At 32.1% G+C, this 17887-nt stretch overlaps 1 protein-coding gene across 1 annotated transcript; it reads right to left on the bottom strand.

The window, feature by feature from the left end:
- Positions 1–271: 271 nt before the first annotated feature.
- On the bottom strand, positions 272–2843 carry LOC113858510 (polygalacturonase 1 beta-like protein 3). The gene is made up of 2 exons (XM_027491192.1): positions 2547–2843; positions 272–2329 (listed from the first exon to the last, which is right to left on the bottom strand). The coding sequence occupies exons 1-2, from the start codon at positions 2595–2597 to the stop codon at positions 506–508; spliced, it is 1875 nt and encodes a 624-aa protein (XP_027346993.1). The 5' UTR covers positions 2598–2843; the 3' UTR covers positions 272–505.
- Between the last annotated feature and the right edge of the window lie 15044 nt (positions 2844–17887).

The raw sequence follows: 17887 nt of genomic DNA, 5'->3' as shown, positions 1-17887 counted from the left end.
TTAAAAAAATTAAAATATTTACTTTACAAATTAATTATTTTCTAAATATCACTTTAGTATTTTAGGAATAGAGAAATAATAAAACACAATGTATTGAAAATTATATTACTAGTCTTGGAAAGTTGAGTAGTTAGAACTAAATAAAACAACAATAAGATATATGTGTGAACAACAGTTACTTATGTTCCCATAGGATTAGGGTGTCATTCTCTTATTGCAGCTTATTTTTGTTAAAAAAAAGAAAAAAAAAGAAGTTTAAACTCTATGCATATATATATAATAAACACTTGATTCATTCACTTCTACTCATGCACACTTACACAACAGAGGCAGATAATTAAGTGATAAGTACAAGAAAATGCCTTCTTCCAAAGATAAAACCACTTATTTCTATGAAAATAGAAAGAAAGAAAAGAAGAAGACAATAACATTGACTTGATGGGGTTGGAGGGCGCTTCCGTGTTTTTTATTAGGCACTGGCGCGAACCGACTCTACATTCCTCAATCAATCAGCAGTGGTCCAAGTCATGTCATTCTCAAATATCCAGTGGCACACTTCAATCCGACCCGGACTCGACCCGAGAGCAATAAATGCTCCGTGAGTGGGGCTCCAAGCAGTTGTGTCCAAGTGACAGATAGCAACACCATGGTTAATCTTGGCCTTAGAAACCGGGTCCAAAAGATCCGCTTGGTAGACCCGAACCTTAGGAACGGAGTGGCAGTAGTAAAGCAAGTAAGGAAACAAGCTCTGATGGCAGGAGACGGATTTGGTTACTTTCCCACCGTTCATTCCCTTGACCCGACCCAACATGACGTTGTTATTGGAGCCATTCACATTCTGAGTGGTCCAAACCGCCACGTTATGTCCCAAAATAGAGGTTGCAAAATCAATCATATCCTCGACGGAGCCCACGCATCGCTTGGTCTCACCCACGCTGGGTGCCCTCTCGCAGTCGCCCAATGAATCCATAATCATCTTGTCCATAGAGGAGTTATCAGACACCTTGAACACGCGCTTCAACTCGTCAACTTTTGAAGACGAGAAGGGCAATTTGGTCAAAATGGATCGGGGCAAAAACGACCTTTGCGGCATTTTATCTCTTATGTCCGGCATAGGCATCACCGTCCCTTCCTTGAGCATCCTCTCGCGGAAGAACTTACCCGGTTCCACCCACCTTTTTACCAAACTCTCGCTAACCGTTTTCGAAACGGAGGAGGTGGAGGCGTTAGTGTAACTAGCGAAAGAAACACCCTCTTTCGAGTAATCCTTAAACGTCGTGTTAACGCCGTAACCAGTAAAACCCACCTTGTGATCCCCTTCTGCTCCTTTAGTGTAGCCTTTGAATGTATCAGAACCTATGTTGGCGGAATTCCCGTAGTTGAGGAAATCAACTTGGGTTCCTTCTTCGGTGTTCTTAGCGTAGGATTGGAATGACGTGTCACCCACGTTGGCTTGGTCTCTGTAATTGGCGAAGCTCTCTGTGCCACCGTGGGTTCCATCAGCGTAACTCTTGAAAGTCTCTTCGGGGACGTTCATGTTAACGCCGTAGTTAGTGAACGTGTCGTTTGGACCAGCGCCTTGTTCGCCGTAGTTCGTGAAACTCGACGATGCAACGTTCGAGTTTGTTCCGTAGCTGTTGAAATCGTTGCCAGCTCCGGCCGAGTTCTTGCCGTAGCTCGTGAAAGTTTGGCCGCCGGAGTTACCGTCTTCGCTGTAGCGTGAGAACGATTGGGTTCTCCCGCCGGTGCTGTCGGAGTAGGAGGTGAAATCCAGGTTCGGGACGTTTGATTCGCTGGAGTATTGTTTGAACTCGCCCGAGCCGCCGGCGGCGTTGGTGCCGTATGTGTGGAAACTCTGGTCGGCAACATTGGTGTCGTTGGCGTAGCTGATGAAGCTATCTTCGTGGCCGGCGGAGCCGCGGCTGTATCGCCGGAAATCGTTCACCGGCGTGCTGAAGAGGCCGTTGGAGTAGTTCTTGAACGAGTCGACTCCACCAGGTCTACCCGTTCCGTAGTTGGTGAAGTTCTGGCCGTCGTCGTATTTTTTGAAGTTGACGTCTTCGGTGTGTTTTGCCAGGCTTGGCTGCACCTCCGGGAAGCAGAGGAGGTGCGCGGCGGAGCAGAACTCCGGAAGCCGCGTGGAGAGGGTGTTGGTGGCGACGAGCTTCGAAAACGAGGCCGTATCCGCGGCGCTAAGTGGTGACGCCTTTGAGAGAAGGAACGACGGCTTTGGCAAATTGTTGCGCACGTGTTTGTCCCAATAGCGTTCCACGAAAGCCTTTGGGGTGAACGGGTTTTTATTTCCTAAGTCGCGACCAGCCAAACCAACCTGCGTTGTTAGACGTTCAGAATATTATTAGCATGTTTGGAAAATTAAATTTTAAGAAATAATTGTGTGTTTTAGTGAAAATTCTCGCTAACGGAACTGATAACAATAAAGTTAAACGAAACATGCGCTATGTTACGCATGAAGAACGTAATACTATGTGTGAAAAAGAGGGAGCATTGAATTGAAGCAACGAGAGTGAAGCAAACACTTCGCTTACACTGAGTGTGGATAGAAGGATGAAGAGAAAGAGGGTGCTCATGTTGTGCATGTTCTTTTATTGGGTTGAGAATGTTGAGGGTTCTTCCGAAAATTTATAGTAGTCGGAAGCCAGAAAGCAATGATAAAACCGTGCTTTGTGTGCCAAAATAATAATGGGATTTGGCCTTCAATGTTTGTTTTATTTTATGTCATTGCTGCTCTTAAATTGAGGCTAATAGTATACTAATGAGGAAGGGAGAAGAAAAGAGTGGGCACTGCCACTGCTTCCATCTACAAGGCAAGAACTGGGAGACGGCGATTTAATTATACGCCCTCAAAACTCTATTAGGAGTCTCCATGAAATTATTTCTTAAAGAAGGTACGTGTAATTATAATTTTTGTGATTGTGTTTTAGTTTGTTTGATTTTTTTTATTTTAAAATTTTATCAAATAATTAAAAAAAATTAGCAAAGAGGTGTTGTATAACTGATTTGTTTACATTTATAAAACAAATATATAAAATATTAAACTAAAAATAAAAATATATTTCATTACATTGTATGTATTTTAATTTAAAATTTTTATATTTTTATTATTAATTAAAACGTTATATTTTGTCATACTTTTATATTTTTAGATAAAATTTTGGCATTAAAACGTAATTCTTGTACACAATTAAGTTATAAAAAATAAAAAATGATATAAAATAAAATGCAGAAAAGAGAGATACAATTAAACCTGTAAAATATATATATTTAAAACGCGGGTATTTTAGTAGCTAATGACGAAATGGAGCCATCATAACTCCTCCTCCTTTTTTGACGGGTACATTATTATTTGTTTGTATTATGAGAGCCTACGTACAGCTTTGGTTGAAGAAGACACCAACGTAAAAATTTACACGAATTTAACTAGACAGCTTTTGTTGTTGGTTCGATTGAATCACTTCTATAAATTTTTATATCAGAATATTTCTCGTAACTGCCTCAAATGAATTTTTTTTTGGAGTTGTAAATTTCTTCTCATGCGACTTCTCTTGTTTTATTTTTAACTTTTAATTTTATATTCTTATTAATATAAAAATTAACCTATTTAATAACAAATATTTAATATTTTTAAAGTTACAAAATATATTAAATTTAAAAATAACTATACAACATATCTTTAATTTTTTATTAAAAAATTATTTAATAACATATATATATATATATATATATATATATAATTCACCAGTTAATTAATTAAACGAGTGGTAATAAAAAATTATTTAATAACACACACACACACATATATATATATATATATATATATAACTCACCAGTTAATTAATTAAACGAGTGGTTAGCACTTAAACAAGCTGAGAATACACGATCCTAATCCATGAACAAATTTTCTGTGCTCCTCATGAGAAAAGGTTCACTTATAGAATCTGTGCTTTACTTTTTTTTCTTTTATAATCTCTCTGCTTTAGCTTTAATACCACAGGAACAAATAATTCCTGCTTTTGTTACCATCAACTCTTTTTATGCAATGAAAACAAGGGGAATAATTCCTTTCAATAAAAAAATTGACGTTTTCAATTATTTATTGGAATAACTTTGTCGGTAAAACTTTAAATTTTTAGTCCTCATTGGACAAGATTTTAATTACGAGTGCAACCAAAGCCAGGCCTCTCATTAATTGGATTATCTTTATCCTCCCTATCAACTGGTGGCATGAATATAATAACATTAGGTGACGTCAATGGTCTTTTTTTCTTTTTTGTGGATAGGCATGTCAACCAATGCCATTTCAACCAATGGCATGTATATTATAGCATAATGTTAACAATTAAACACTAGAAGTATCCGTATCATAATAATTGATATTCATCAAAGCCATGATAAATGCAAGGACCCCGTTATAGCTTAGAGCAACCTTAATAAATGTGAGTAGGTCATTGGAATTGAGGTCACTCTTGATAGTGAAAGTTCTTTTACCTAGCCCCGTTTGAACTCCCACTAGGAAGGTATATATTTATTAATGATCGGTTATATATAAATGACATTTAGAATAAATTTTCATGTTCAGCAAAATTATTGATTTTGATAGTGGTATAAAGAAGCCAATGTACTATCAAAATAGTAATAGAGGGTTAAACCTAAATCACTAGATTAATTAACACCAAGTTCAGAAGTTCTATGATCCTTCTCATACAAATATTTTTTACATGAACTTTGCAGCTTTTATATGCATGTAACTCTCGACATAATAATGCACGCCATCGGCATCGATATGCTCCGCCAACAAAAACTATTCTCCGACGCACAACTTGCACATATTGTGTAGATGGTGAACCTTATTGTGTGACCACAGTGCACATTTGTTGTTTCGCATTATTGATTCTCACGTTATTCATATATCTTTGTGTCTTCACGGTATGTGGAACACCCTTTTTTTCAGGTTTCCTAATACTGGAAAAGTAGCTTCTATTATGCAACTTAATTAGTACCTTTTGTGCGTAAATTCAAAATCTTGCCTAGCCGTGCCACAGTATGTGTCTCTTTCTCCTTGCTCCGTTTTAGAAAATAGAAAACCCCACATTGAAAGAGAATTTGATTTTATCTTAAGATTACGCATTATTTAGGGGATTGAGTGATTTAGAGAATCGCCATGCCAAATGGCTTTTGGATCATGCAGGTAATGGTGTGTGTGTGTCCATTTTAGTATTGGACCACACAACACAACACAACACAACATGCCTTCACAACTGTGGCTGCTACTGAAAAGTTTAGTTCTTTAACATATGATTAGGGGAAACAAAATGGATGTTCAAAAAACTTAACAAGATTGGTTGCTATTTGCTAACAAATCAAAAATTAATAATTTTATTACTTTGTGTGTAGAAAATTAAGGAACTACTTATTTGATTCCCACTTTGCGCCCAACGGCCACTACTGGATTGCTGAAACATTGTCTTTTGAACCCACATGCCATCATTGATTACGTGGTGAAAGGGGAAATCATTGTGGGCAGAGTCTTCCATATTCTTTAAATCACAGCCAGCGATAATTGATTAATCGGCATTCTTTACATATTATATATACTGTTTTTGTTAATCTCAATATCTAAATTAATAATTTTGTGTTAAAAGATATTTATTATATTGAAGTATGATAATACTTTTAATTAAAAACTTACTAAGTCTTAAGAACAGAGATTAATGTTTTTCTTATATTTATACTAGCGAGCATTTTGAGCTTATCCGGTTTTGGTCGTGTTTATTAGTGTCTAAAGGTAGTCAAGTGTTTGTAATTTAATTGAAATCAAAGTTGATACAACTTAGATATTAATAATATAATTTGATCAGGGATGATCGAGGTTTCTGAGTTGTGGGTTTAACTTTAATATTGAAAAATGCTCTGCATATACTGCAGAGCATTGAGATCTAGTAAAAGGTCTTGAAATGGCTTGGAACTTAGTTATCAAGAAACTTAACATGGAATCTGACTCCCAGACAATAATCAAGGAATTAAATTATTCACTTAACAAAGTAACTAACAGAAAGTTGATGAAAAAAATTGTAGAATGGAAGGAGCACAATTGGAAGATTATTTTCACTCACGCTTGTAGAGAAGGGAGTGTTTGTGCAGCAGGCTAGTTAACTGGGGTATTCATCAAGAGCTTAGTTTCCATTCTCTCCACCAAAATTGACAACTTAATTCTTTGTGATATGTCTTGGAGCTTCCTTACCCTGCATTACTACTATTTAGGATGGTTTTCTATTTCTGTTTTGTTTTAATTTAGAGTTTTAGCCCCTCTTGTTACCGAAAATGATGTTCCTGAGCAGTTGTTTCAATGAAGGGAATTCTCCATGTGGCTGTTCATATACAAATATATGTTTATTTGACGTACATGCTTATTCTTTCCTTAGTTATAAAAGTGCTTTTCATATATAAATATATGAGTAAATACAACGAAGGCCTTGGTCGTGCTTTGATTAGCACTTCTATTGTAGTTGGACATTTGCCTCTTGGTTACTCCTTCTAATCCAGCTTTTCTTTATTTTTATATATATATGTATATGTATACTACCTACTGCGTCCTCTCACAAAAATACATTTCTGTACATGTATTACTTTGCTGCCGAGTATGATCTTTCTGTAAAATAAGAGCAGTTATTATTATTTTTATTCTTATGTTATTTCAAAATGTTTAGATAATATTGATTAAATCCTATAACAAATAAGAAAGTAAAATAGTAACGAATTGTGTTAACTTAAACTCAGTATTGAAGAACAATATGTAATAAATATTTTTTTATATAAAAGTTACTATTTTGTGTGCTTAAACTTAGTTTTAAGAGTTAAAGTTAACATTTTTCACAATTAATAAATGAAAGGTCAATGCCATGAATAATTTGTAGTACTGAGAACAACACTAACAATACTTATTGATCTTGTTATTTTATTTGTTTTGCCACAAAGTAAATCTTCAAAATGAAGCTGCTGCAGTTGAGATCAATAAGCATGGGAAAAAAAGGTTCCTTTGACTTGATTTAGCTAGGCCTAGGTGTAGAGATTTGAGACCAAAATCTATAAGTACTAGGTTTAGATAATGAAGAACCTTTTCTATTTGTCTTGTGTAACTTTTATAAGTTGAGAATAAATGTAAAACAAAGTCTGTGAACGCTCCAGCAAAGGTACAAAGCCAATATCCATATACTTCCTTTCTTCCTTTTCATTTGTGCTCATTTAAAAAACATTCTCGCTCACTTTAAAAGTTTAAGAAAATATTTATTATTATTATTATTATTATTAATTATACCCTTACACTTTACAAAATTTTTAATTTGTTGTGCATTTAATTAAGTTGATTAAATAGATAATGGAAGAATAAAATTAGAATCAAATAGAAATTTTATATAAACTAGGAAATTAATTAATTTTCTTAAATTAATTATGTTAAATAGCTTTTAAATGACAAATAAAAAAAACACAGAGTAGCTTCTATTTTAGTTTTTAGCATGTCGGGTACAATAAACTGATTATTTTTAATTCTAAGAAACAACAAAAGTCCCTTTAATACAATATTAAATATTATTAGTTTTTCTAACGTGTCAATAAAGGTACCTGATAAAAATTTTAAAGTTAAAAAATTATTAAAAATGAGAATATTTATATATTATTTTAAAATCATAAAAAGTACTTAATGTATATTTGCTAAAATCAGCTTTTTCTTCCTTGTAAACTTTGATGAATACATATTATATCTTGACAAATTTTATGAGTGTTTCGTTTTTCTTTTCTTTCCTTTTTTTCTTTTTATTCTTCATCTACACTCTTACAACCCGTTGATAAATATATTATCTTTTTTAAGGGAGTTTTTAGTTGGGTCTTGAAGTTGTAGGAAAAGATAATCAATAAATTTTTAAATAAAAATAATATCTTTTATTAATAAAGACTTATTTAAAATATTTTTATAAAAATAAAAAAAAAGTAAAAAAAAATTGAGAGTTAAAGAAAAATATACTAATTTACCTATATGTTTTATAAGTAAACATTTTTTTTAATCTTTGAAATATATAATATTGTTCTAATCAATTTTCTAAAATTAAAATTTTAAATATTAATTCTCAAATTTAAAAATTATTAATCAATTTAGTCCATATAATTAAGAACGTTAAAATTGAATAACAATTAATGATTTATCATGTTAAGTAATATATAAAAAGATATAACGATATCGTTTTAGAATTATTTAAAAATAGTTTTCATGACATTTTTTTTTTTTGTCACTATAGTAATGATGTTCACTTCTTAACAACTTTATCGAACTAAATGTTGGAGATGAGAGAGGAGGAAAGTCAATATTATTTTAGTCAAATGACAATGACATTGACAGTAAATGGTGGTTCAGGATAGTTAAGGACAGAGAAAATAACAGAAAAAATGTTGACAATGACAAAATGACTCATGGTGCAATACTTAGGATTAAGAGAGGAAACAACTTTATCGAACTAAATGTTGGAGATGAGAGAGGAGGAAAGTCAACATTATTTTAGTCAAATGACAATGACATTGACAGTAAATGGTGGTTCAGGATAGTTAAGGACAGAGAAAATAACAGAAAAAATGTTGACAATGACAAAATGACTCATGGTGCAATACTTAGGATTAAGAGAGGAAACAACTTTATCGAACTAAATGTTGGAGATGAGAGAGGAGGAAAGTCAACATTATTTTAGTCAAATGACAATGACATTGACAGTAAATGGTGGTTCAGGATAGTTAAGGACAGAGAAAATAATAGAGAAAACGTTGACAATGACAAAATGACTCATGGTGCAATACTTAAGATTAAGAGAGGAAGAGAGTCAATAATGTTCTGACCATATATCAACAATGATAATGATGTTCTGGCCATATGTCAACAATGACAACAATAAAGAGTGGTTTGTCATGATTGGTGGCAAAAATGATGACCGAGAAAATGTTAATAATGGTAAAGTGACTCGTGATACAAGGATTAGGGATGAAAGAGGAAGAAGGTCAAAGACATTTTACCTAAATGACAACGACGTTGATGAAAAAATGGGTGTTTCATGGTGGTTTGAGGTAGGAGTAATGACTGCTAAAGAAAATGTCATGAAGCAAAAGAATGAAATAAAAAGGAAGGGACTTTAGTGCTAAAAAAATCTCAAAAGTTAATAATAAAATTTAACTATTTTTAAAATATTTTAAACAATGTCATTTTATTTCTCTCATTTGTCAATTAATGTGATAAAGCATCATTCTATTACTCAATTTTTTTTTTTAATGACAGAGACTAAAATAATTAACGATTATTATTTTCAGATACTAAAATTTTACATGTAAAATTTAGAAGATTAATTTTAGTCATGCGTAAGATTAAAATAAAGGTTTACCTTGTATTTTTATTGTAATTTAAAGTATTTAATAAACATTAAATATTTTTTAAAATATACTTTTAGACGCACATTTAAAAATTTACATTAACCAATGAATTGTGCAAACACTTTTCATACATTTTTTTTAAAGTATAGTATTATAAATTACTACTTTTAGTCTTATTTATAACTTTTTTTAGTTATAAAAAATAAATATATTCTTTTAAATATACCAATTGTTGAATTTTTTAACTCTTATTTAATGGAGTATTGATATATTATTTATATAAATGAATATTATTCATTTAATGTTAAGGATATTTTTAAAATAAAATATAAATTTATAATATATAATTATTTTTTATTATTTTGATGAATTATATATGTATCTTTTATAAATAAGACTTGAAGTAGTATTATACTATTGAAATTTTAACTATAGTAACAATTCACTAAAAACTAACTTTTATAATGATTATTCTTTATATTATAAATGACGGATATTATTAGAAAAATGAGACAATCAATATATTACACTTTTTATGGTTAATTATGTGTATTTATCAATATTAAAATCGATTAAGAATAGTGTGTAAATTATTTTTTTTTCTTATTGTAACTGGTTTAATTTATACATTTTTTTAATTTTATTTTAAATTTTAGAGATAAATATTATTATTTAGTCTTTTTTATTCTAAATTTTCTGTAAATACTTATTTTTATATTTATAAAATTTTTGTATTACCTTATATTCATAGATAAGTTAAAATATTTTTATAATTATGTGTGTAATTATTTATTATTTTTTAATTATTAAAATATTTATCTATTTATTTAAAAAACCTATGCATTGTTTATTATATGTAAATGAGTGTTAATCTAAAAAAAAAAAGTTACACTAAAACAGTGGATAAGAAAAAAAATTAGAATAGTTTTGAGTTTTGTTAACTTCGACTCTTAAGGATATGTTTAGGTATTTATAAATAAATTTTTTTATAAAAAATATATATTTATTATATTAAAATTATAAAAATATAATAAATATTTTTTAATAAAATTTTATTATTATTAACTATTTATCTTTATCTCTATCACATGTATAATGCGGATAGTGGGGAAATTTATTTTAATATTGTAATTTAAAAAAAATTATTAAGTTTATAGATAATTTCAAACTATTTTCTTGTCTGAAGTTTTTTTGCCACGTGGACCCATTTTTTGCCATAACGGTTGGTGAAAGTATTTTATTTTTGAATTTTTTTATATTTATTTTGCCATAAAAAGTTCAAAATAAATAGGATTACACCACATGTTAAACAAATAGTGGTTTTGCGATTTGATTAGTGAAATAATCATCAAGTTTCGCCACCACCAGAGTGCAAGTAATTGGATAGTGACACGTGATTGTAACCGATGCTTGTTTTGCCATTGGAATTGCGAAAGTTCCTAAATTTAAAGGTAATTCATAAAAATAAATTCAAAATGGATGGCTGAAGAGTTTTTATACACGTGGCAACATCCCAGCTGATTCGCACTACTACTGGCGAAAGTGTATTTCGCCCTATTGTTGGCGAAACCATTCAAAGTTTGACATGTGGCCGGCCAAACAATAACTTTGTCTGACCTTCTTCGTCTTCTCCTCTATTCCTATTTTTATTTCTCCATCTTCGTCCTTCGCTGTGCATGGTTCTTCTTTCCAAAATTTCTCTAAAATTCTGTTTTGATTTGCATTGTGAAGGGTAAAAATTTTACGAGTTTAAGAGGTATAGACTTGTTATATGCACATTTGTATATTATTTTTAATTTAATTTATTAATTGGAAAATCTAAGAAATGGCAATAATTAATTTTTTTAATATTTTTTAATTATATGCAGGTGATTAAGTGGGGGTGAGTGAAGGTTTATTAAGGTTAGTAAAAAAATTTTAAATTTTAAATAGTTTTTCAATAATTTGTATATAGATTAATATGTTTTTTTAAAAAATAAATTGTAATATAGTTGATTAAAATGTAAAATTATAATTAACTATTAAAAAGATAGGTTAAATTTAAATTTATATAATTTGTTTACATAAATTGTTATATATATTTGTAAAAATGCAAAATAATAGAAAAATAGTTAAATAAAATAATTATATAAAACTAAATATAATGATTTATACTTAGTTTTATTGTAATAAATAATTTTTTCACCTATATAGTAAATTAAGTAAAATTTTGAAATTGTAAATTTTGAAATACAGTAATAATGTAAAATAATAAAAATATAATCATAATTTGTATGAATTTTATGTATGTATAAAATTTGTATGTAAATAATTATATTTTTAACTTAAAAAACATAAAATTATTTATATAATTATAAACTGTATGCAATTTATCTAGATTTAAATTGAAAATATGAAAAAAAATAAAAATTTAATTTAATTTTATGTTAGTAATTAGAGTTTTATATTTAAATAACGTAACATTATTTATATAAATTTTATTAAATACATTTTAATATGAAAAAAATTATAATAATTAAAAATTTGTATATCTTTAGTAATATGTATGAAAATATAAATAAGAATTTTTTTATTTAAAATAAAATTGATACTGCATAAATTATAATTTGTATAGAATATAGGTTAGTAATTTAGTTTTTTATTTTGTTAAAAAAAATTATAGTTATGATTTAATTGAAGATACTATATCTGATTTTTGCATTTATAATATATTGTAATGAATATATATTTATGTCATTACAATGTGATAATATTTTGTTAGTAAATTTGTTTAACTATTATAAAATATGTACTATATTAATTATGTTAGTAAAATATAAAATATTATTATCATTATTGAATGAAATTATTTTACTAATATGTTTTTTATTGTATGGATGACATTATCTTCACGACAAAGTAGGGTTATTAATTCCATGCCAGAAGATCTATCACTTCTTTGATTTTAGAGTATTCATGTTTCTGAATATATTTGCGATGGACGTGATCACCTAATATTAAGGGTTAGGAAGAGTCAAAATATTCCTGGTGAATTAGAGGGTGTTCCGGAAGAAAGTAATCCACATATAGAGTTAGTAGTCAAAATATTCATGTTTCTGAACATTAATTAGAGCATGAACCCTCCAATAAGCCTCAAGATGCACACCTTCCACATGCCCCCTAGAGAGTGTATTATTACCCTTCAGGATGTTGCTATTCTCTTAGGATTACGCATAGATGTGAGACCTGTTATAGCACCCACTGGAAATGATTAGGCGCAAATTGTTGAAGACAACCTAGGAATCAGACCAGGATCAGATGCTTTCGTAGGGAGTTTCTTGAAGATGAGCTGGTTGGACGAGCACTTCACTAATATTGCCATGGATAATCAGACTCTACTGTAAGTTACTTGGTTTGCTAGGACATATATATTGAGGCTTATTAGAGGGTTCATGCTTCTTGATCCCTCTAGCAGTAGGGTATTTGTGAGATACCTGCCTTTGCTTGAAGATTTTGAGTTGACTGGTCAATATAGTTGAGATTTTGCAGCTCTAGGTTATTTGTACCGAGAGCTATGCATGGCCACCAACATTGATCGTGTTGCTATTAGAGGATTTGTTGCGTTGATTGTGATCTTGGCTTAGGATAGATTTCCCCAGATAGTACCTACCAATCCCCTCTATACACGTCCCTATCTTCCCTATGGTGTTAGGTAAGTTGTTATTGATATTATTTTTCTACGCATTTGTAGGTTTTCTATAATGTTATTTGTTTGATTTCATATTTTTATAGTCAAAATTACTTGCAGATGGTTAACCCACGGTATAAAAGGAGAAGAAAGATATCCAGTACTGCATATATATTTTTTATCATCTAGTACGTGATGAGGTATTATAGCCAACTTTTATATTGAGTTACTTATTTAAATAACATGTATTAAATAGGTTTTATTACACTAATTAATTTTGATTTGTTATTAATCGTATTTTTATGTCATCATACAGATTGTGTGGGTTCCATACAATATAGAACTCATCAACATATTACGACCTATCTGTAGAGATAGTATGGATTTATGGAGGGCAGTGGTGCCATTTATATGTTTTCAGGTATATGAGTGGCATCAACCTAATAGAGTAATCCGTCAATTTAGTATGGTTCAGCACATACCAAGGACTCCTTACCAGCCTGACCACTTATATGACCTTACCTTTAGAGGGAAGACTGGAGAAGATTAGTCAGTCAAGTTTAGTGTTATGTTAGAAATTTGGGAGAGTAGACAACTTTGAGTGATGACTAATGAGCCTTAGTATGGTTTACTGAGCTCAAATTCAGAGTACATACGATGGTATGTTGGTCACACTCGTCGTTGAATGACCAGGGATGCAGCTTTATCAACTTTGTCGGTTTGTTGATAGAGTATTTTATACTTTGTTAGTATTTTTTTATATACAAAATTACACTAATGGTTACATTTTTATATTTTTAGGGTGATGTGATGGAGATATTGCATTACTTGAGCACTGATGGATAGGATTGTTTTACCTTTAATGAATTAAAGGACTTGTCTAAGACTCTTTTGTCACTGAAGGAGGAGCAATATCGCATATTAGAGCCTGTTTTATCTTCAAATCCTTCAATACAAAGTGTTAACCCCGTCGATCCAAACTTACACATAGACCAGCCGCGTCAACGAAGAGAAGGAAGAAGTTTGGCACGTCGACGAAGACAAGTGCAGGCAGTAGAGTGGGCTATCCTGACTATGCCAGAGCGACCTAATTCCCTGTACTATCACAGTTTCCTTTTCAGTCATCTCATTTGATTACTGTCCCAACTTATTTCCATTCATCACAGGGTACCCACCATCCATCACAACCCCCATCTTCACCATTTACAGGATAAGAAGATTACAGTCCACGACCTGATTTCTTTTTTACACCTCCTCACAAGCACCATTCCCTTTTGACTCCAGGTGCCCTATACATACAAGTTGAGCTTGTACCATCAGACATGCATCCTATAGAGTCAGATATTGATCTTAATGTCGAGTTTGGTGCGGTTGCTGATTTTGCAGAGGTTCGTCGGAATCCCATCGAGGAGTTTGAGATAGACAGAGGCAATGCATCTTGACTCCAGAGGATCATGATCATCAGGCGCACAGGGGGGAGAAACAATGACATGTTTATATGTAGTATTTTATTTTAGATCGCATATTATTTGTTCTTGACTTGTATGCTTTTTCTAGTTATTAATTAGATTCAGCATTTACTTGATATAGCATTTATGCTTTCACTACAATAATTAATGACAATCAGGATAAATAACAATCTCATTGTTAATGACACACATCCCAAACGAATACATAAATTATAAACAGGAAGCCTTTCAGGATCCAACTAGAATGAGAGTAAAGTTTGAGATATAAGTGCATGAGTGGTGGAATGAGCATCTGGACCTTTAAGAAAATTTGGTATGAGTGCCTCTGAAATGTGAAGCATGAGACTTGTGAATTGCAACAAGCACAACATTCTTTGATGCACAAAATATATGAAACTTATGATTAAGCACATGTATTGGCTTAGGCCTCAGGGATGTATGAACATGAGTAGTTGTAAGATGGAGGGCACTGCAGCTTTTAAAATAAGCTAACATAAAGCCTACAAGGTAAAATAGGCATTAGGCCAATATTACAATAGCACTAAGGTCCTGGAGATGAAATGCCATAGAGATTTTGAGATAAACTTGGTGAGGGCTTCGTTGGTAAGGAGTAAGAATAGACGCGCTAGCCTATGAGTACAATGAGCTTAGGCGTTCATATGCATAAAACCTATGTAGCACGAACGCTTGCATAATAGGCAGGAGATAGATTTTTGAAAGCAACAAGTATGAAAGCCTACAAAGTGGGTAGGTAAAAGTCTATCGAAGGCCACGAGCATAGAGACCTATAAGAAAACACGTCGAAACTGATGAGATGAAATTACGTTAGGGATTAGTTGGTAAGTAAGTGAGGCCTGTAAGAATAAGCGTGCTAACCTATGATGTATGATAAGCTTACGCGTTCATAAACATAAAGGTCAAAGGAATGTAATAAGCATAAAACCTATATAAGCACGAAGGCTTGCACGATAGACAGATGATAGATTTTTAAAAGTAACAAGCACGAAAGCCTATAAGGTGGATAGGTAAGAGTCTATTAGATGCCATGAGCATAGAGACCTATTAGATTAGGAAAGCACGAGAATCTATGAGGTCTATGTAGAAGCATAAAGTTTGTAAGATGGAGAAGGTCTAGATACCTATGGATTAAAGTAAGCATGAGGATTTAACACTAGAGCCTAATAAGTGCAGGCATGATGGCTTATGAGATACAACAAGCATGAAGCTATGAGGTAAGTACGTGCAAAAGCTTATGAGATGTAGCAAACATGAAAGTCTATGAAAAAGCACGATATCTTAAGAGACAAATGGGTATAAGGGCCTATGAGGTGAGTAGATGTGAGACATATAAGTGGCGTAAGGACCAAAACTATTGGAACAAGCACGCTAACCTATGATGTGTGCAATCTTAGGAGTGCATATGCACAGAAGCCTGATTAGGCATAGGTCTAGGTATGTGCAAAAGGGCCTATAAGAGAAGGTATGGACTTGTGAAAGGTAGAAAGCATGAAAGCCTATAAAGTGTGTAATGCAAAGCTTGTAAGATGAAGAAGGCATGGGAACCTATGAGATAAAGCAAGTACAAGGGCTTCAAAATTAACTGACTTCAGAGTATGCAAGAGGAGATAGGCTCATGGGCCTATGGAATAAGATAGCTATAAGACCTATGACATGGGTGGGTATAGAAATATGTGAGATGAAGAACGTACAAGAACCTATAAGAAGAAGCAAGTACAAAAGCTTGAAATTAATTGATATCAGAGCTCATAAGATAAGATAGGCACATGGAACCTATCCAAGATGAACAATGTACCAAAATTATGCAAAGAAGCATGCTTAAGAGCTTAAGATTAGCTTATATCAAAGCTCATAAAATGAGATAAGCTTATAAGCCTGTACAATGAGATAGTCATGAGACCTATAAGATGAGTAGGTACAAAAGTGTGTGAGATGAATAATACATGAGAATCAATTAGAAGAAGCAAGCACAAGAGCTTGAGATTAGTTGACATCGTAGCTCATGAGATGAGATAGGCTCATAGGCTTGTGAAGTGAGATAATCATGGGATCTATGAAATGGATATGTATAGAAGTGTTTGTGATGAAGAATGCGTTAGAACCTACAAGAAGAAGCAAGTACAAAAAGCTTAATATTAGTTGACATCAAGGCACATGGCTAGTGCAATGAGATAGCCTTGGACCTATGAGATTGTATATATATATAAGTGTGAGAAATGAAAAATGTACAAGAACTTATAAGAAGCAAGTGTATGAGAAGATGAATAGATACATGGACTTGTGAAGTGAGATAGTCATGGGATCTATGAAATAGGTATGTACAAAAAGTGTATGAGAAGAAAGGTGATAGGAACCTAATAGAAGAAGCAAGTACAGAAGTTTGAGATTAGTTAATATCAGAGCTAACAAGATAAGATAGGCACATGGACCTGTGAAATGAGATAGGCTTAGGACTTATGAGATGGGTATGTACTGAAATCTGTGATAGGCACCACAATTTGAGATAGTTGAAAGCTCATATGATGAGATTAATGCATGAACCTATGAAACGTGATACCCATAGATTTATGAGATGGGTATGTAAAGAAATCTGTGAGATAAAGAATGCACAAAATTCTATGAGAAAAAGGAAACATAAGGGCTTGAGATTAGTTGTCATCATAGCTAATAAGATGAGATAGGCACATGGGGTCGTGAAATGGGATAGCTGTGGGACCTATGAGATATGTAGGTACAGAAGTCTGTGAGATAGAGAATGCATAAGAATTTATGAGAAGAAGCAAGTACCAGAGTTTTAAGATTAATTAACATCAAAGCTTATAAGATGAGATAGACTTATAGACCCTTAAAATGAGATAGGCATGGGACTTATGGAATGGAGTAGGCAAATGGTCCTTCGTGGTGAACAAATATAGGCATAACAAGCTTATGAGGCTTTGAGGTGGGTAGTAACTAGAGCTTATGGGATGCAATAACAAACACAAAGACCTATAAGATTAGGAAAGCATGACAAGTTATGAAAGATAACATGTATAAAAGCCTATGAGATGATAGGTGCGAGGCTTGAGGTGTGGCAAATGCATGAGCCATTAAAAAGTAATAAGCACAAGGTGCTATGGAACGAAGTAGACACAAAGACTTTTCAACAGAAAAAGAGTTATGAGATGAAACCAATAAGACGATCTTTGAACTAGGAGTAAATGGTGTCCTTAATAGGAAGTGAGCACAAGGACTTGAACAACAAGAAATTTTATGATGTGCAACAAGTGTGAATTTATGAAATGAATGTTTATCATGTGCAACAAGCATA

The sequence above is a fragment of the Abrus precatorius genome, unplaced genomic scaffold, assembly GCF_003935025.1.
Source record: "Abrus precatorius isolate BTA unplaced genomic scaffold, Abrus_2018 Scaffold2, whole genome shotgun sequence".
Lineage (NCBI taxonomy): Eukaryota > Viridiplantae > Streptophyta > Magnoliopsida > Fabales > Fabaceae > Abrus > Abrus precatorius.
Note: the sequence above shows the minus strand (reverse complement) of the source record. Positions and strands in the feature narration are given on the sequence as shown.

Excerpts from the sequence above, each read along its gene's own strand:
- LOC113858510 (XM_027491192.1), bottom strand. The coding sequence starts at position 2,597 with ATGCACAACATGAGCACCCTCTTTCTCTTCATCCTTCTATCCACACTC. Across the intron at positions 2,330-2,546 it reads TCCTTCTATCCACACTCAGT|GTTGGTTTGGCTGGTCGCGA; the intron begins GTAAGCGAAGTG and ends CTAACAACGCAG.